Source organism: Pteropus medius, unplaced genomic scaffold (assembly GCF_902729225.1).
Source record: "Pteropus medius unplaced genomic scaffold, Ma_sr-lr_union100, whole genome shotgun sequence".
Taxonomy (NCBI): domain Eukaryota; kingdom Metazoa; phylum Chordata; class Mammalia; order Chiroptera; family Pteropodidae; genus Pteropus; species Pteropus medius.
The window spans coordinates 10,186,215-10,205,787 of record NW_024349802.1 but is presented as its reverse complement, the minus strand read 5'-3'; the positions used below and the strand labels follow the sequence as shown (position 1 = coordinate 10,205,787).

The following is a 19,573-nucleotide window of genomic DNA, read 5'->3' as shown; positions in this document are numbered from 1 at the left end:
ACTTTTTCTTTTCTCCTCTCTCATCCCCTTCTAATAACCTCTCCAGCCATTTTTGTCCCTAAAACTAAGCACAGAGTACTCAAGCATATTTATAATTGTGACTTATTGTTCCTTAGTGTTTTCATTTTGTTTCTGATAATGTTAGTTCTGGGCATCTTAAAACTCTGGGGGTATTTGACAGGAGGCTTTTGAGATGGGTCTCAAATGGTGAGGAGAGTTTGGGCAGGTAGCAAAAATGAGAACAAGGTATTCAGGCCAAAGCACAGAAGAGTCTATGACAAAGCCAACGAAAAATGTGGGGGAAGAAGAGATGGGAAGTGACAGGAAATGAGACTGAAAGGGCCTTGCAGGCCAAGTTAAATGTTTGGACTGGATCCTGAGAGCGGTCGGAAGCCATTGAAGAGTTTGGGCCAGGGAATATATTCTAGCAACACAGAGAAGTGTTAAAATAGCTGATATTTATTGACCACTTGCTTTGTAATAAAAAAGGTTATTTCATTTAGCCCTCCTAATAACCTTATGAGGCAGTATTATTTCCATCCAATTTTAAAGGAAACAAGCATGAGAAGATTGTTTCTTCAGGGTCACAGATAGGAGTTGATCCTGCTGTCTATTCTTGTCATCATAATGCTAATGGATCTGAGAGGGCAGAGGTCACGGAAAGGTTCTGGAGACTTTTCAGAGACAGAAAAGACAACCAGATTCTATGACCACCTGGATGTAGGTGTGAGGATGAGAGCGCTCTCACAGATGGTGCCCAGGTTTATGACTTCTACATCCAGAGAAGCGTGAAAAAACACAGACTGTCTGGGCAAAAGCACGGAAATGGGGCCAGAGCCAACCAGCCAGTGGTCCCAGCTCGGAGGCACAGACCAATGGGGGTGGGCAGGTAGGAACCTGCTGCCCAAGCAGCGATGGAGCACGAGCAGGTCAGTGGGCGAGGCACAGGTAGACTGCTGGGAACAGTGCCATCTAGCAAAGGCCGGGGCCTTGGCATCCGAGCCCCATGAGGTCACCGCCAGGAGGCATGCTGGGAATGGCAGCTGTCGGGGCAGGTCACCAAAAGGATGGAAAAGAAAGATTTGCAGCCAGCTGCGGTCTGGGCCTTTATGGTCTGCAACCACTTGTGGACTCAGTGGGCATCCGAGTGTGGGGTCTCCTTATTCTGGGGTCCCAGATGTGCCCTACTTTCCCCACCAGCAGTCTGTGTCCACAGACAAAGCCCATGGCCACCATGGTCTGTGCCTCTCGGACCCCTCAGATTCGGCATTGGATCCCTTCCTCTGTCCTCACACTACTCTGACCTCCCTTACCAGGTTTTGGCTCCTCACCACCTGTTCCCCTGCCCTCTGGCTGGCTCCCTTCCCTTATCTCACAGCCCACGCAATCCCTAGTCATGTGGGTGATGCTCCCATCCTCTTCCCAATCCAGCTACTTCTCTGTCCCCACTGCCTCTTTCTTAATTCAGGCCAACATCCACTCAGGCTGAAAGGCTATATCAGCCAGCAGTCTGTCCCTCTTCAACTCATTTTCTACATTGCAGCCAGAGGAGGGGTCTTTGTTAAGATTCTGTTGTTCCCAAGAGGAAGGAACACTCTTCAGCGCCCTTCTGAGTCCTTTGATATAAAGATCAAACTCCTCCATCTGAGCCCCCAGCCTTTTTTTACATTTGGACCCTTGCAACCTCCAGCCCATCTTTCACAATGCACCCCTCACTTGTTGAGCTGCAGTCCACTTGCATCAAAATCACTGGTAGAGCTTGTCGAGTGTGCAAATTCCCGGTTCCCACCCCAGGCCCACTGAATCAGAATCTCAGAGAATAGCACCCATGTTTAACAAGGCTCCTGCGTTTGAGACCTACTTCTTGCAGCTCATTAAAAATGCCAGGGCTCTTTTCCCTTCTAGCCTGTACACAGGTTCCCCTTGCCTAGAGACTACATCTTCTCTACTTTCTTCAGATTGAATTGGAAGGTCACCTCTCTCCTGCTCTCCCTAAGCCCTGGGCTTACTTCTAAAATAGCACTTATTAAGTAGAATTTTACCTGTCTGCTTCTTTGTCTGTCTCCCCAACCAGAATGTAAGCTCTTATGGCAAGGCGATTGGCACAAAAAAGGGGCTCAATAAATACTTGTTGAATATTGAATGACTACCTGGGCATAATCTAAGCTCAAGGCAACTCTAGGACCTGGCATGGTTGCATCTGACAGAAGAGCAATCCAGAATAAGTCCCCACTGCCTCTTAATTCAAGCCAACATCCACTCAGCCATGAGGATGGAGGAGACTGAGGGTGACAGGGGGGTAGAGGGTCCTTCCAGTTCCCCTCAAGTTATCATCCACAGGGGTCTGGTTTAAGGGCATACCATCTTCCAAGGATTCCCAGGAGAACCTGTCCTTATATATCAGTTTTCTTCTCCGTGGCCTCATGGACCTACCCTTGCTCCTCTGCTGGGGGTTTTGAGTCCCTTCTATGCCATCTAGGGCACCTGGGGACGGCATCTTTGTACTCCAGCAGCACCTTGTTTCCCTTTGTATTTTGATCCATTAGAGAAATCCCAAGCTCAGTCCAGACAAATGGCTCATTATAGCCTGAAAGCCAGGCTCAAACAGCAGGGCTGGCCCCTGCCCAGACCACAGAGAAGGTGCTAAGGGAAACCAGCCAGCAGGTGTCCTCTAGAGCCAACAAGACCACCACTGTGTCCTGAGTCTTCTCTGGGTACAGTAGTCAAGGAACTCTGCTTGGGATTGTAGAGAGGACTCAAAGATGTCTCCATCTGCTTGGGATTGTAGAGAGGACTTGAATTGGGTCTTAATCACCATAGCAACAGAAATAGCAGCTATAATTCTTAATGAATATTTAGCAGTTGCCAAACAGTGTTCTAAGCACTTGACATGCAGCCTCTCTCACATCTCAGACAATCCCTTTGCAGATTAAGGAACTGAGGCTCAGAGAGGTTAAGCCTACCCATATGGTTGAAGGGATGGGTATAAAACAGAGTGGTTGAGAGGAGGGCTCTGGGTGGTTTGGGAGGGGATGCACATTCAGTTTGGGGCAGATGGTGCTGCAGCATTTTGGTTGGAAGGAAAGGTGTGTTCTAGGGGTGTCACCAGTGATGGGTAAGTCCTGCATACCAGGCTAAGGTGCTTGTACTTGGTCAGATGCTAAGATTTGACCTAATGAGCTGGAGCTGAGAGTCCTGTCCCTGCCACAGCCCGGCTGTGGGACGTTAGGCAGGTTCCTACCCTTTCTGGGCCTCAGTCTCCTCTCTTGGAAAGGAGCCCTACTCAGGCACTTCCACCCAAGGCCACAGGTCTCTATTCATAGCTCCAGAGCACAATTAATCTCAGATGAAGGAGCAGCTTTAATTAACTTAAACTTTTTCCCAAAATAGCTCCTTTCCCCACCTGACATATACCCCTAGGACATAGGACAGGCATAGAAGAAGGAGGCAGGAGAGAGATTAGAGGCCTGTCTGTCTGTGTATCCCTGAGTGGATGAATTGTCTGGCCCCCTCCTGCAGTCCTGGTTGGTCCCTCTGGTTAATCTCAGGCCCAGAGAGACAGCATCTTTTCCTCATTATCCTTTTAACAATCTGTATTCATTCATTCATTCATTCATTCATTCACTCACTCACTCACTCACTCGCTCACTCACTCACGTACTCATTCATTGAACATGCCAAGCATTGTACTAGGCCCTGGGATACAGCCATGAACCAGATGGACAGATAGGTGGTGGTGTTGCCTCTGTCCTAGTCCAACTGGCCACCAGGTGGCACTAGTGCTAGCCACATGGCCTCTCACAGGTCTGAGAAAAGAACTGGGATAGGGAAAGTGTGGACCGGTGAACTTGACCAGCTCTGCTCAGCCAGCCTGAATTAGAAACAAGTTCCTCAAGTGCAAAAAAAAAAAAAAAAAATCACCTCCTCTCCCATCCCCCACCAAGAAGACATCCTCATGACTTCCTCAGCAGCCCAGCTTGCCTGGGACCTTGGGAATTCACAATCTCTGTCCAGTCTAGAATTTTCTCTGTAGCCCATCCCTCACAGAGAGCCCACCAGGCTTCTTGTAAACTCCTTTGATGACTACAGCTCACTTCTTCACAGGAAACCCATATTATTATAAGATTCTTCTTGACTTTAAAACCAAAATTTGGCACTCACTTTGATGTGTACTACTTCTGCCTTTTGTGGTCACAAGGAGGAAGACTCTTCTGCCCTGTACAGCCTTCAGACACTTGAAGAGATTGCTCAGTTCCCCTGAGTTTGTTTATTTATTTTTTATTCATAATTCACAACTATATACTGAACATTTACTATATGTCAGGTCTTGGGGCCACAGCAGAGAGCAAGCAAGGCTGATGCCTGTCTTCCCTGGCTTTTAGTCTGTCCAAGAAACCAACAACCAAACCATCAGTAATGATAAAACATGCACAAGGCCAATAGAAAAGATTTGGGCTGACACGGAGCAGGAAGCAAGGCCCTCACCCAGCCTGGGGCCTGGGAAAACTTCCTGGGGAGATCTCCTTGTGGTCAGGCAAAGGTTACCCTCAGCAACTTCAATGCTGTTCGAATATCAAAGTATTTAAAGAAAAACTGGGAGAGTTTTGCTGGTGCCCTGAGCTTAGTTAGCTGATTGGGAAATGCAGCATTATGGGGAGGGATGGGGTGTTTGAGAGACAGGAAGAGAATCCAGACAGTGACAGAGAACATGGAGTTTCTAGGGTACTGACAAGGCTCAGTCTTGCTGGAGTACCAGCAATTGAGGAAGGAGCAGTGAGGCAAGGAACCCAAAAAGAAGGAGAGGACACCGTCAGGCCTTTCAGCAGCTTCTAGACACCTGTGTCCAATGCCCAGATCTAGTCTGATCTGGGGCCTGGGGAAATCATGAGTTCACCTCCTTTGATGTAGATACTACATTCCCACGAACACAGCCTAGGAAGTCAATAGCCTTTTGATGGTGACTTACAGTGTACTTGTGGTCCTCTAGAGTCCTAAAGGATTCTTCATTCAAACTGCTAGTGTGTCCCTATGTAGGGATCACACAGCTGAGTGAATGAACCTCAAATAGAACTGTATCTCCATTGTTCTCTTGCTCATTTCCTTTATTCTGTTTTAATTATGCAAACAACATGCATTATTTTAATAAAAACTTACAAATACAATAAAATGAAAATCTAAATTTGTATTATTGTATTTATTGCTATGTAACAAATTACCCCAACACTTACTAGTTTCTAACAACAAACATTTATTCCCTCGCAGTTTTTCAGACCCAGGAATTTTAGAGTGGCTTTATTGGTTTTTTTGTGAGATTTGCAATCTGGGTGTCAGCCAGAGCTGCAGTCACCTGAGGCTTAACTCGGGCTGGGGGTTTCGCTTCCAAGGTGGCTGATGCATACCCCTGGCAAAATGTTCCAGATTGTTGGCAGGAGGCCTTATAGTTCATCACTTGGACTTCTTCATAGTTGCTTGAGTGTCTTATGACATGGCAGCTGACTGTCCCCAGCGCAAGTGATCCAAGAAAGAGAACAAGGAAGAAACCACAAAGCCTTTTATGATCTAGTTAGCCCTATACCAGGGAGGGGAATTAAGTTCCACCTTTTGAAAGAAGTATCAAAGAATTTGTGGATATATTTTTAAACCTACAGATTCCCCTAACTCCCTTTCAAAATAACCATTATGAGTATTTTGTTGTATTTACAACCAGAATTTTTCTCATGCAGATATATACGTACTTAAAAAATAAAATGGTATCATAATATACATGCTGTGGTTTATTACTATTTTATTTAATGCTTGAATAGGTAATAATGCAGACAGTATAAAATTTAAAAGGTAGAAAAGTACAAATGGGTATGCAGTTAAAAGTGAGTCTCCCTCTTTCACTTGCTCTCAACCACTCAGTTCAACTCCCTAAAGTTTACTGCTCTCACCATATTACAAACACATATGCATATATACCCTTTTGTTTTCATACTCACTGTTCTTCAACTTGCTCTTTCCCCTCACTATATATTTCTCAGATACTTCCATATCAGCATACGAGGAGCTATCTCATTTTTAAAGAGCTGCAGAATATTTCATTGAGTGAAGGCACCAGAGTTTACTTAATATGGACTATTTTGTAACTAGATCTGTGACTTAAAAATGTACTATAATGGTCTTTCAGTGTTATTAATCTAGGGCTACACCATCATTTGTTGTGGTTGCTCACCATGTACTGTCATTATATTATGATAACATGATAAGAAGACAGATAATCGTGTATTATGTGATTCCATTTATATAGAATGTCCAGAAAAGGCGAATCTACAGATATGGAAAGTAGATTAGTAGTTGCCTGCGGGTGGGGTGGGGATGAGGGTAATTGAGGGGTGATGACTATAGGATTTCTTTTTGGGGTGATGAAAATGTTCTAATACTGATTGTGATGATAGTTGCACAACTATGTGAATATACTAAAAACCATTGAATTGTGCATTTTAAATAGGTGAGTTATATGGTATGCGAATTATATCTCAATAAAACTGTTGCCAAAAACAAACAAAAAACAACTTTAGATCTCTTCATCCTGCCAGATACCTCCTTCCAGGGGTAATGGGTCAATTATTCGCTCCTTAAAAATGCAGTAGCTGTGCTTCCCCATCCCCAGTCATGCATCATTCAACCCCTCCTTCTCTATCACTTCTCCTAGGATATCATCCTGTCCAGGAAAGACCATGATACACTAGTTGGCTTCATGATGGTGCAATGAAATTGTAACAAGGAGGTGGCTTGGGTCAGACTCAGAGACCCCCATGGATGAAACATCAAATCTCTGTATCTGCTGAAAGGGTGACTGGAGGCCATGATGATTGGGGCTGGCAACTGCAGGAGTGTGATTGTCAGTGGGAATGATGATGATGATGGTGGTGATAAGGTGATTACAGTCAGCAATTACTGAGGATTTCTAAGACATCAGGTCTTCAAGGGCATTATCTCTTTCCATCCTCATGACAATCTTATGAGATAAAAGGTATTGCCATCCTCACTTTAGGTATGAGGGAACTGAGGCTCAAAGAAGTTAAATAATTGTGCCACAGTCACACAACTAGGAGAGGCAGAGGCCAGATTGGATCCTAGGTGCACCATGGGCAACTGATATTAAAATCTCCCCAACGTCCCTGTCCTAGCAGGATTCAGGGACCTTTGCACATGAATATTAGGGACCTCTAAACATAAAAGTGGTTGTGTGGGCAAAAGCTTGGTTCCTTAGAGGCCACAGGCCTCCTTACTCCACACACACTCTGTTTCCGGTCCACTGTCTGCTAAATGAGGGCTAGAGGTTTATTTCTCTCCCAAGAACACTGGTAGCAAGTTTCAGGCATGATCTATGGGAGCTGTGACTGGGCTGGAGAAATGAGAGCTGGCCCAGACCAACAATTCTGGGGTGTCTGGAGGGAATAAGCAGCTACCAGGAAATGCCACTCAATGACACTGGCCCGAGGGCAGTGTTTGTGAGTCTGGCCCTGGCACAGGGCCTGACTTCCCTCTGTGGCCCTTAGCTTCCTCCTCAGATGCCAGACAGTCAGTCTGGAAGAACTGGTCTGAGTGTTGAGGACAATCCCATTCATGCAGCTGTCTTGACGCTCTCCAGGACCTAAGGCCCTGGTCACAGCCTACAGGGCTCTGACCCACTCTTGAGTCCCCTTCTTATACCACTTGCTCCTGTTATGGGTTGACTCGTGTCCCCTAAAAAGATGTGCTGAAGTCCTAAAACCCAGTGTCTGTGAATGTGACTGTACTTGAAGACAGTGTCTTTGAAGATGTAATCAGGTTAAGACGAAGTCATTAGGGTGGCTCTAATCCAATGTGACTGGTGTCTTTGTAAGAGAGGAAACACCATGTGAAGACAGAGACACGCAGTTGAAGAACACTGGAATGGAGGCAGAGACCAAAATGCTGTGGCTGCAAACTAAGGAACACCTGGGGCTACCAGAAGCTGGAAGATGCAAGGAGAGATCCTCCTCTAGAGGCTTCCAAGGAAGCAGGGTCCGGCCAACACCTTGATTTCAGACTTCTAGCCTCCAGAACTGTGAGAGCATAGAATTCGGTTGTTTGAAGCCATCACATGTTACAACAGCCCTAGGAAACTAATACAGACCTCCAACATGCTTACATGCCCCAGCGACACGTTCCATTTCTCTGTTCCTCCACAGGCCAAGCTCCCTCCCACCCCAGGGCCTTTATATGTGCTGCCCTTTCAAAATGTTCTACACTCATGTCCCCTCCCCCCACACCCCTCACACTCCCAGGTTCCCAGCTCCTTCCAAACTTAGCTTAAATGGCACTCCTTCAGGGAAATCTGGACTTAGGTATTCTAGGTTCTCCTCAGAGCAGCAGCAGAAATGCAGGCTTCGTAGCCCTCTCCACATCTGAAGTTAATTACTCACTCATACAGTTGTGTAAAACTCATCGCCCTGGCCCAGCTGTAGGTACCATGACAACGGGACCTGGCCTGACACATTCACCAGCAGCCCTATCCCTAAGGCCTCAAGGTTGATGCAGTGTTAGGATTTTTCCTCTTTACAGCATACTCTAAGCAGTAAACAACCAATACACCTTCAGTGTTGGGAAAAGAAACCCTAGAAAATGTAATGAGCAAAAAGGGAAAAAATACTATCACCTGTATTCCCACTGCACAGAGTAATCATCGTTAGCATTTTGTCATATATCCTTCCAGACCATTTTCATGCAATGTATATTTTTAAAAATGCAATTATACTGTTCTGTACACTGCTTTTCTTCAGTAAGAAACATGTAATAAACATATTTAAGAGTCAATAATACAAAATTACATCATCTTTTTAGTGGCCGCCCAACATTCTACTGTAAGATGAACCACATTTTATTTAGTTAACCAGTCTCCAATTGTTGACCATTTGATATTTTTTAGTTTCTCTCTGGTGTAAACAATGCTGCTACAAACATCTGAAAAATTTTGCTGGCTGCTTGGTGTTTATTTTTCACCTGGCGCAAAGCTCACAGAAGCCTTGGGTGTGGCTTGGATAGTAAAGAGCTGGGCTCTTTCGATTTCCTTTTCGGTGTTTTGCTAATTCGATATCAAAGAACCCAAATGCTTCTGCTTGCCGCAGCCTGCCTAGTCTGGTCACTCAGGGTGGTGTTGACTTTGCCTGGCTGGCTGCCAGACTGGCTTCCTGAGCCAGGTCACAGGTGATCATGCCACTGGAGGCCTGGGAGAGCTTCTGAGTGCTCTGCGAGCTCCAACACTGTGGCCACAAATGGGAGAGTGGACTTCCGGAAAAAGTTCACCCACCGGGGTTGGCCTTGGGAAGACCTGGGTGAGGGAGTGATGGCTTCCCTGGGGTACTCGGCACTTCCACAGGAGTTGTGACAGGAAGTGGAACCCGGTGGCGTGGTAGTAGTCATGAGTGGCCATGAGCGAGCCGCTGGAGGGGACGGCTGCCATGCATTTTGCTTGTGGGCTGGTGGAAACCTTGGGGGTGACCCCTTTTGAGTCTTAGTGGGAAATCACAGGTGGAGGGGACGGGGTCATAAAACCTATTTGCAGAGGAGACCAAGGGAGGCCTCTCCACCGAGATGCATGTGGGGTGATTATTTCTTTAGGAAGGATTCCTAGAAGTGGACTGCTAGGTCTATGACTACGTGTGTTAAGGCTTCTGATAGTAGCAACTTAGGCAACCTATAAAATAGAAGATCTTCTTCCAGGAAAAGGGAGCAGAGATGAAGAATGTATTTCAGAGGAAATGACAACCAGTATGAAGCAGCAGAGCTGGCAGTAGTAGTGCCACCCAGGGGCATTGATGCTAAACAGCCCGACAGGATCCTGGCAGCCTGAGGCTGCTTGACACAGCTGGACCTTGGGGCAGATGTGGAGCTGCCCCTCCAGGAGGACTCTCCTCAGGCCTTCTCTTGTGCAACCTTGACTTTCTTTGGTTTTGAAGTAGCTGAGACCTTGTCCACCACAGAGGACCTTTTCAGGAGCCATTTGTAGGGAAGAGTAAATGTAGCGGATTCCCTCCATTCTTAGGAAATAATTTTCAAAACCAAGAGAGTTTTAAGGAAGTTAAAAGTTGCTCCTGGGAGGCCGCTGGCATCTACAAATGTGGCATTTTCTTGTGTCTGGTTGTGATGTGGAGAAGGGTCAAAGCAAAGACCCTCTGACCTGGGCAGGAATGAACTGCTGCTGCTCTGTGGGGGCCACCCCACTCCCACTCTCCAGGTCTGCCCCATCTGCAAGTTGAATCAGCTTCTCAGGTTGCCAGGGAGTGGCCAGAGACACTCTCCGTTTCAGGAGCAACTGTAAGCATGATACTGGGTCTTGGCACCTTCCACTCTTTCCTGTGAAGTTGGGGCTCAGAGCAAGCCATGCTTTGGAGCAACACACCTGGCTTCAAGTCTCTTCTCCCTCATTTACTAGCTGTGGGACTTGGGGCAATCTGAGCCTCAGATTACCCATATGTAAAATGGGGATAGTGTCATACCTAAGTAGCTGAATAGATTAAGTAAAACAACATATGAAACACTGGCATAATGTCTAGAGCATGGTAAGCACTTTTTAAAAATTATTATTATTATTGTCCATGTGACTGCCTTTTTGGTTAGAACCACTAGATTCTCTCTGAGCAGTTACAGGCGTGGCCACTTCCTGTGCTGAGCTCAAACCCCACACTCCCCTGCTGGCTTTCTGCTCCTACCAAGCCCTTTACTGAAAGGCTGTTGTTACAGGAAATAACTTCCTTTTCCCCGCCTCTATCCTGGTATCACAGTCTTCAGAAAAAGAGGATCTGCGTCTGCAAATCAGAATAAAAATAATCAGGCAGGGCTGCATGGTGTAGTGTGTGTTGCCTTAGCTGGGTGTGTGGAGTCACGCGTGGGTATTGGTAGAGTGTGTTTAATTGTGGGGGCTTGAGGGGAAGTTGGTGTTCGGGTTGCGGTTCAGGGGAGTGTGAGGGAGTTTCTGAACACCCTCGGCTTTAGGGCAGCAAATGGCAATGGAATGGAGGCCTTTGCAAGCTCCCCCCACCACACACCCCAGGACTGGTGTTTGACTTCTCAAGACCTTGTGGGAAAGGCTCTTCCTCTGCACTGAGGGCCAGGAAATACCCTTCTCCCCAGGGCACTCTAAGCTGTAGTTTGATGAGATGCGACAGCTGGAGTGCTGTGGAGAAAGCTTCAATTGTTAACTTTTCGTTTTCAGGCTGCCTCCTTGGTGTCTGGGAGCCACTACACCAGGCCGTCTCTCCCTGTTGTCTTCCAGAAACAACTTTCGGTCTAAGAGGTAGGAGGTAGGATCAGGAGCAGCCCAGCCAGAGCTCCAAGGCTGAGGCCCCTGGGGACCCAGAAATGGGCGGCAGCCTTCTAGCTGCCCTGCCCCCACTCCCTGAACTGTGCTTTACAGCTTTGCTGACTAAGATCTTTCTTGGGATGGGTTCTGGGGAGAGGGAAGTCCAGGTCCCCAAGGTTTCCTAGGTGAGTGGTACCTCATAGTACACTTTCAGGTCTGGGACAGTCACTGCCTTCTTTCTTCTCTGCACCTGTGGTCTCCCTGGGGTTGGGTGGGGTGTATATGTGTGGGCACATGCACTTCTCCACCTGCTCTGTTTTCAACAAATCTCTCCTAGACTGGAGCTCTGGGATGCTATAAGCCCAGCCTGTCCCCAGAGGTGTCTCCAAGAGCAGCCTCTGGGTATGGCTAGGCATCAGGGAAAGGGATAGGTGGGGGCAGGTGCCCAGCAAGGGCCTCCTAGAATGATAGGAAAGTAAGGGGAGCACGGTCATGGATTTCTTTGTACCCATAGATGTCCCACTCCAGCCTGCACCCATCTATCCCGAGGCCCAGGGGTCACAGGGCCGAGATGGCAGCCTCTGTCCTGCTGATTGTCTGCCTGGCAGCCCTTTGGGTATTGGGGGAGCCATCAGAATACATGCTCCGGTGTCTGGGGCTCTACCTGGCTTCCCTGCAGCTGAAACTGCTGTTCAAGAGGGTCTGCTATCTGGCCGAGGAGCTGTGCCACATCCACTCCAGGTGACTCCCTGAAATTCCCATGGTGATTGGGCACCCAACATGTCTCACTCCCCTGATCCCCAGCCCTGCCCCTCTCTCTGGCTGAGCTAAGCTGGGACCTGGGGCTTGGCTGTCACCTACAGGTACCAGGGTAACTACTGGAGGGCTATTCGGGCCTGCCTAGGCTGCCCCATCCACTACGGGGCATTGCTGCTGCTGTCTTGCTATTTCTACACTTCCCTCCCAAACACAGTTGACTCGCCCCTCACTTGGATGCTTGCCCAACTGGGCCTCTCGGAGGCACTGAGCATTCTTCTGGGCCTCCAGGTATGACACAGAGGGAAATGGAGGGTGTGGCCAAGTGGAGGCCATGGCTGGTTGTGACTTGTTCTGATAGTGAGAGTGGGGTTAGTTTAGAGGTTGGGTCTTGGAGTAGAGCCTGTAATGTCCTGGACAGTGGGGTCAGCAGGGGCAGAGAAGGGAGCAAATTGGCAGCGGGTTGGGGAATATTCTTGAAGGAGGAGGGCTCTTTCATGGAGGCTCCTCAGCCCTACCCTGCTGTCCACAGGCCTTGACCCCAGCTGAGGTCTCTACAATCTGTGAACAAAAGAACTTCAACGTGGCCCATGGGCTGGCATGGTCATATTATATCGGGTATCTGCGGCTGATCCTGCCAGGTGGGCCATCCTCTATGTCTCCATTTCTAGATCTATAAGATAGATAATAAGACATACAGCCTCCTGCGTCTCCATGACTCGCTATATTTTTCCAAATATTTTTATGTCTAACAAATCATTTGATTCCCAAAGCAATCCTATAGGCATGAAGAATGTTATTACACCTAGTTTACAGAAAGATATATTAAGTGACCTGCCCATGAATTCTTTCAATAAATATTTACTGCATGCTGTGTGCCCTTCATGTACATTTTCTCTTTAAATTCACACCCTATGAGGAAAGAATAATCATCAGCTGTTTAAGAGATAAGAAAATTGTGGTACCGAGAGATAAAGTGACTTGTCCAAAGTTACACAGCTTAGTGAGAGGAGCAAGATTGAAGCCAGGTCTGTCCGAAGCCTGGCCGTTGACCACTCCACTGTGTTGTGTCTCATTCTTCTGAATTGCTGGCCAAGGCTGGGGTTCCCCCACATCTCACTGCTGCCTTCCCTTGACACTGTGTCTTCTGCTAGGAAACAGTTTGAGCTAGAGGTCTGGCTCATTGTACCAGGGATGCTAGGAATGTCACCTTCCAGGGCTCTGACTTCCTCTCAGAGCCCTGAAAGCTGTGGTGGGAAGGAGTGAGGCTGACAGAAAACTGGATAAAGGACAAGTGCGGGGGAATAAGGGTTGTTAGAGTAGGTGGCGGGGTGGGGAGGCTTCCTGGGTGCGCTTCCCCTCCCGGCCTCCTAGACAAGGCAAGGGGACGGGATACTCGGTTCTCTTTAACTACACATTGAGGGGACCAATAACCCAGGTGGCAGACAGGGTTAGTGGGAATGACTTCTTGGGCCTCTCCACCCCAGGGCTCCGGGCCCGGATCCATACTTACAATCAGCTCCACAGCAACACACTACGGGGTGTGGGGAGCCATCGGCTGTACATCCTCTTCCCATTGGACTGTGGGGTGCTTGACGACCTGAGTGCGGCTGACCCCAACATTCGCTTCCTGCATGAGCTGCCCCGGCAAAGCGCTGACCGTGCTGGCATCAAGAGCCGGGTTTACACCAACAGCATCTATGAGCTTCTGGAGAAAGGGAAGCCGGTGAGTGTGTTGGGAGGTGGGTCCTGCCGGGGAGGGTAGAGCCTAGAGCCCCGAAACTCCAGGCTCTGACCAGGCACTGATAAAAGTTTACTGCCCTTCTTTGAGCTTCAGTTTTCTCAGTGACCCAAAGCTGGGCAAGATTCAGCACTGAATGAGGGCAATGATAAGTAACATTTATTGAGCACTTACACATGCCAGATGCTATTCTAGGTACTTCATCTGACCTCCTCAACAACTCACCACCACCACCCAGTGGGGTAGGGACTGTCGTGACCTCTACTTTACAGATGAGGAAACTGGGACTCTGAGAAGCAGGGAAAAAGTGGGTGATTTCAACCTGAGTATACCATGCTCTTGACCAAAAAGCTGCCCTAGATGAAGACTGTGAGAACATCTGACGGTTTTCACATGGATGGGTGGGGAGACACAAACCAGGGTTGAACCCCAGATTTGATTTCCAGCTGTAGCAATTGACAGCCTAGCTCGGTGGGCCTTGCCTTGGGATCTTATTTAGGAGAAGGTTTTGCGAAGGATAAATTCAGTGCAGCACTGGCCCTGATTTTAGGAGTGGGATATCAGAGGCAAAGGCCAATCAGACAGTGTAGACTCCATCAGGGTGGTGCCTCCCAGGATTCCATCTCTACAGACTGAGGGAATGGGGCCCCTGCATTGGTACTGGGGTCCAGAGTCTATGTGCCTGGCTTCTGATTTAGTCTGGCCTTCCTCTCACCTCCTCCAGGTGGGCACCTGCGTCCTGGAGTATGCCACCCCCTTGCAGACCCTGTTTGCCATGTCACAGGATGGCCGAGCTGGCTTTAGCCAGGAGGATCGGCTTGAGCAAGCTAAACTCTTCTGCCGGACGCTTGAGGATATCCTGGCAGATGCCCCTGAGTTTCAGAAAAGCTGTCGCCTCATTGTCTACCAGGGTAAGGGGTTGATAGTCAGGGCAGGAGTCAGGGGTCCCAGGGGTTTCACAGGGGTCAGGAGGAGATACGACAACACATGCCTCGCGCCTTCCCAAGTGGTCAAGATGTTCAAGCCCTGCCCCTTCTTTTCCTGAGAGAGGTCTCACCTCTCCACTTGGGACACTTGATTGTTCTGAGGTCTTTGGCTGTGGGTCCTGGATGGAGTGTGAAGAGGTGAGCTCTAGGGGCCCCTCATTTCACTTAGGGATGCCAAAGGAGGCACAAGAGCCCCAGGCCAGGAGCCAAGAAACTAGGGCTGCAGCCTCAGCTTTGCCACTATGTGACCTTGGGTCTCTTTCTGTATGACCTTGAGTCCCTTCCTGAGCAGCATCTGTAAAAGTTAGAAGGTAGAATTCTACTATCTCTAAAACCACTTCTAGCTCTAGGACTCCATGAAAACCTAACCCCAGTGGCTGGGATGGGGAGGGGCCCCAGGGAGGTGGGGAGGAGGGAAAGTTGGAGGATCTGCCCAGCAAGTCCTATGGGTATGTTTGAGTGGGAACGTGTGAGGTCCTCACTTCACTGCCCCCCCACCTTCCCCACCCTATTCCAGAACCTACAGAGGAAAGCGACTTCTCCTTGTCACAGGAGATCCTCAAGCACCTGAGGCAGGAGGAAAAAGAGGAGGTTACTGTGGGTACTGTCTCCTCCACGCTGTACCAAGAGCCTGTCTCCTCCACGCTGCACCAAGAGCCCGAGCTCCTCATCAGTGGCATGGATCAGCCTCTCCCACTCCGCACAGATATCTTCTGAGCCCCAGGGTTACCTTGCCTGAGCCCCCAGCAATCCCTAAGACTCTGGGTTGGGGGCTTTATTTAGCAGCTGGACGCCCAGCAGAACCATTTCCTCCCCTAGGAGACCTCTCAAAGAAGGTCCCTGGACTTGACATTGGGCAAGTTGTTTCACTTCTCTGAGCCTCAATATCCTTACTTATGAAACGGATCATAATCGTCACCCTACCTACCTCACAGGGTTGTTATGAGGATCGTGACTGTATGGGAGTTTCCTATAAACTATAAATGCCACATCAACATAGGACACGTGCCTGGTGTCTTCCATTGGACCGTCCTAACCTATTCTCCACTCCTCTCTGCCTCCTCTGCCCTGGGATGGCATCAACAGGCTCCCTTGCCCTCTGGCTTCTAGTTATGTTTAGTCAATGAGGAGCCTCAGAAAGAGAATGGAGGGAAGGAGGAAGGCGAGGTTGGAGTGTTTATTCCCCCGGCTCCCTCCCTGTGGTGTCAAGGTCACTGTGGGCTCTTTACCTCTCTTGACCAAACTTTCTCAGAAGCCCAACCTCTCTCCAGGTTCCATGAACTGCTCTCTCCCCTTGCCCCTTCAGGCCCAGCAGTGGTATCAGCTCCCCACCGATGCTCGATGCTTGTCCAGGAGTACTAACTCTTGCTTGCAGTTTCCTTATACCTGCTCTTTCTAAATGGTCGCCTTTTTAAACACTCCTCAGATTACATATTTGAGTGTGCCATCGTTTTCTGGCTAGAATCTGACTGATACAGCGATTGGCATTTATTATCTTTGGTGTCCAAATAGGCTTGTACAGAAATGCTTCCTTACACTTCTCCTCATTCTACTACAGGGCAGTGAGGTGGCGGATATCATTTCAGTGGTGACAGGGCCCACCAGGTGGTCTGAGGGCAGAGAGCTGGGCAGCACACCCCACTCCACCTGCCCTTCCAGTGCCCTTGTCTCCAGGCTTGGGGGGCAGGGTGGGACCAGGGGCTGCCTGAGGGAGCACACAGCTGCCATGAGGGGTGCACTGCTGTGTCCTGGGCAAGTGGCTGTTCAGAGGAGCAAAGGCCACTGAATAAATGTCCCCGGATGAGAGAGCTTGCAAAAGGATAAAGGGGGAAGAGGGTTTGTGTGAGGAGGTGGGACATAACCTGGGGGACCTTGGACAACACAGCGAGCCACTTGCCATACCTTATACCATCACTGTTAAAACTGAGCCACTACAACAAGACTGTGTGGGCAAAATTGCCCCCATCTGGGAAGGGAAGTGGCCCATTTCCACCAGTTCCATTCGTTCCCCCCAGACCTTGTTTCCTCCCTCCCACCTTCGTTATCACAAATGCTCAATATGCATTTCTGAGTACAGCATGATCGTGGAGAATGCCTCCACACACAGACACACATTTCAGAAGGCACCGACTGCCCCCAAGGATGACAGAGCCAATAGACTAAAGGGGGAAACAGTCTCCTTCTCTCCCCAGCTGTCCCAGTCATTTTGTCCCCAAGGCCTGAGAATCCTCTAACATCACACCAGTCACTCCTACACCTAGAAACCTGCCCAGAATCAAGGGCCTTCTCAACATGACTTTCCTCACCCATGAAGCCCCTAACATGGTGCTCAAACTGTGGAGTCTGACGGTTCCAGGATCAAATCCTGCTCCACCACTTAGTACATGTGTCCACCTGGGTGTCTTGATATCCCCAACTACAAAATGGGAATAACAGTAGCTCCTCCCTCCAAGGTTTTATGAGTCATGAACAGTACAATATCTGCAGGCCCACAGAGGAGCCCAGTGCCCAGGACGTAGCTGGCCCTTAAGAAGGAGCAGCGATTAATATTATAGCTGCCTCTTGTCAGTCCCAAAGGAGGCAAGCCAGTCCTCTGCACATATTACAATCTCTACTTCTGTTCCTCTTCATCTTCTGTTATTTCCCAGCCTCCTTGATTATGCTGGGGTCTCAATGAGGGAAATCCTCAGGGTTGACTTATCCTCATGTGTTCTCAAAGGTAAAGCACCCAGAGGTCCCTCCATAAATTTCTGGCTGCATGCTCTTCACTGCATGTGAGGCTCAGAGGTGTCAGGGAATGGGGTGCTTTTCCGGAGAGCCACTGGGAGGCCCAGCTCTGCCCCACTGGCCTCCTGCATCTTCCAGGCCCCTCCCCCTGCAGATCTCACTTCTTTCTTCTCCTAGACAAGTTCCATGGAGCTCCTTTTCCATTCCGGTTTTCCCATTAGTTGCAAGGTTCTAGATCTGGGAATGTCCTGGGGTAAATTCTAGGCTAGTCCCAACAAGCCCACTCACACGGAAAATGGGAGATAATGACAGCACCCAAATTTTCCCCATCCTATCAAGGAAAGGCAAGACCAGAGTCTTGCCCTAAGATAGTGAGGGCCATTCAAAAACAATTTGGGGAGCTATAAGTGGTGCTTGGGGCTTTGCGTGGGCCTTAGAAGTTGTTGACAAGGCCTGGTCCCTGACAGCCGAAAGATGTCCCCAGTCAGCGAAGGGCAATAGATTTTCTTTCCTTTCCTGAGTGCCAGAGAAGGCAGAGCCCTGAGCTTTTTGCCTTGGCTCTTCCTGGCTGGCCCTCACAGGACCAAGGGGCTGTAGGTCAGGGCCTCTACAGGAAGCCTCTGATGTCCCTGCACAGGAGAAGCTGCGCAGTAGAATTTCCAAGCTGGACTTACCCTGACACCCAAAGGAGAGGAAATTAAGGGTAAGAGGAGGGGTAGGGACTTGGAGAAGGAGGTTCAGAGGTCCGGTGGTCCCTGAAGAGGAGGGAGTAGCTTTGTAAAGGCGGCCTTGGGCCTTGGGAATGCTCACAGCAACATGTTTCTGGGCAGGGCCATCAAGCTTCTTTTATTTCCTCTGTCCACGACAGGGCTTTCTCTATATTCTGCTGAGAGGGCAGCTCCAGCTTAGTCCATGTGTGCACTTCTGAAGCTCTGACAGCCAGGCTCCAATTTGTTTTTGCCCTAATTCTCTATCCAGTTTCTTGTTCTGAGCCGGGTCAGGCCAACTTTCCAAAGTCTCCCTCCTACAGATATGTAACTTCATCGATGCTGAGCCTAGGCCCATCTGGCACAAAGTAGGAGCCACAGATAGAAGGGCTCTGCTGGGTGTCTTCGTGACTGTCCTGGGGGCCCAACACTCGCCAGTGGATGAGGTAGATGCCACCCTCCAGTTTTGGGGCTGGTGGCTCTGTGGGGAGAGTAGCATGGCCCTTGTGTAGCCTTGGCCCAAAGTGGACTGCTATCACAATACAGACTGCCAGTAGAACAAAGCCAGCTACGATGACGGTGAGCAGGGGCAGCCCGTCCCCTCGAGGTTGTTCCCAGGCTCCGTCTAGCACTTCTGGGAGCCTTCTCTGGGGCTCCTGCCCCGCTGAGCCGTTTACAGCTGAAGAAAGCCAGGGATAGTGGCCAGCCTGGGAGGGGAGTGGCAGAGAGGGAAGGTGACATGGGTATGTATACACAGAAAAAGACCAAAATAGAAAGAGACAAGCACCCAAAGGGAACTGAAAGAGAGAAAGAGAGAGGAGCAGAGACGAAGAAAAAGAGAGACAGAATGATGACGAGAGAGAGACAGAGAAACATAGAGATAAAAACACACATAGCGAAAGAAAGAATAAAAGAAAAAGATAGACAGAGGGAGATACAGAGAGAAAGAGAGAGTTACAAAGAGAAAAAGAGAAAGAAAAAGAGAGATAATGAGACAGCAGTGAAGATAGATACAGAGATAGAAACCGAAGAAAAAGAAATAGAGATAGGGAGACAAAGTTGTTCAGAAAGGAGCAGAGAGAGGTGCTTCATTACATCATGGCATATAGAGTTTGGCCCTCAAGTCCTCTCCCACTGCCCTCTCTTCCCAGGTCTCCATCAAAATTCCTACACAGATCCCGTGTCCTACATCAGGAATCTTAGCACACTAAGGGATGCTGTCCCACGTCCCTGGCAGTGGGCGGTGAGCAGCTGCTTCTTAAAGTCCTGAGAAAAGGGCGTCATTGTGTCCAGCATCCTAGGTTCCCCCTACTCACATGGAAGGCGGAGGGAAGGCACCCGGGGGGGG

At 49.0% G+C, this 19,573-nt stretch overlaps 2 protein-coding genes across 8 annotated transcripts in view; one reads left to right on the top strand and one right to left on the bottom strand.

Annotated features, from left to right (window-relative positions):
* The first annotated feature begins 10,722 nt into the window (after positions 1-10,722).
* STING1 (stimulator of interferon response cGAMP interactor 1) lies at positions 10,723-15,790 on the top strand. 7 transcript variants are annotated; one of them, XM_039836262.1, is made up of 8 exons: positions 10,723-10,894; positions 11,222-11,309; positions 11,823-12,049; positions 12,172-12,355; positions 12,597-12,705; positions 13,552-13,790; positions 14,530-14,716; positions 15,309-15,790. In XM_039836262.1, exons 3-8 carry the CDS (start codon positions 11,823-11,825, stop codon positions 15,506-15,508), a joined length of 1,146 nt encoding a protein of 381 aa, XP_039692196.1. In that variant the 5' UTR covers positions 10,723-10,894; positions 11,222-11,309; the 3' UTR covers positions 15,509-15,790. The 7 variants fall into 7 exon arrangements, with proteins under 7 accessions (XP_039692196.1, XP_039692197.1, XP_039692194.1 ...); XM_039836263.1 differs by having other exon boundaries at positions 10,723-10,904; XM_039836260.1 differs by having other exon boundaries at positions 10,724-10,878; positions 11,222-11,302.
* A 50-nt stretch (positions 15,791-15,840) lies between these two features.
* The window catches only part of SMIM33 (small integral membrane protein 33), a 4,598-nt gene continuing 865 nt past the window's right edge, over positions 15,841-19,573 (bottom strand). The window contains exon 2 of the mRNA XM_039836267.1: positions 15,841-18,932. Coding sequence (XP_039692201.1) covers positions 18,543-18,932 — 390 coding nt within the window. The 3' untranslated portion in view covers positions 15,841-18,542. The remainder of the gene's footprint in view (positions 18,933-19,573) is intronic.

Excerpts from the sequence above, each read along its gene's own strand:
- STING1 (XM_039836262.1), top strand. The coding sequence starts at position 11,823 with ATGTCCCACTCCAGCCTGCACCCATCTATCCCGAGGCCCAGGGGTCAC. Across the intron at positions 12,356-12,596 it reads GCATTCTTCTGGGCCTCCAG|GCCTTGACCCCAGCTGAGGT; the intron begins GTATGACACAGA and ends TGCTGTCCACAG. Across the intron at positions 13,791-14,529 it reads TTCTGGAGAAAGGGAAGCCG|GTGGGCACCTGCGTCCTGGA; the intron begins GTGAGTGTGTTG and ends CACCTCCTCCAG.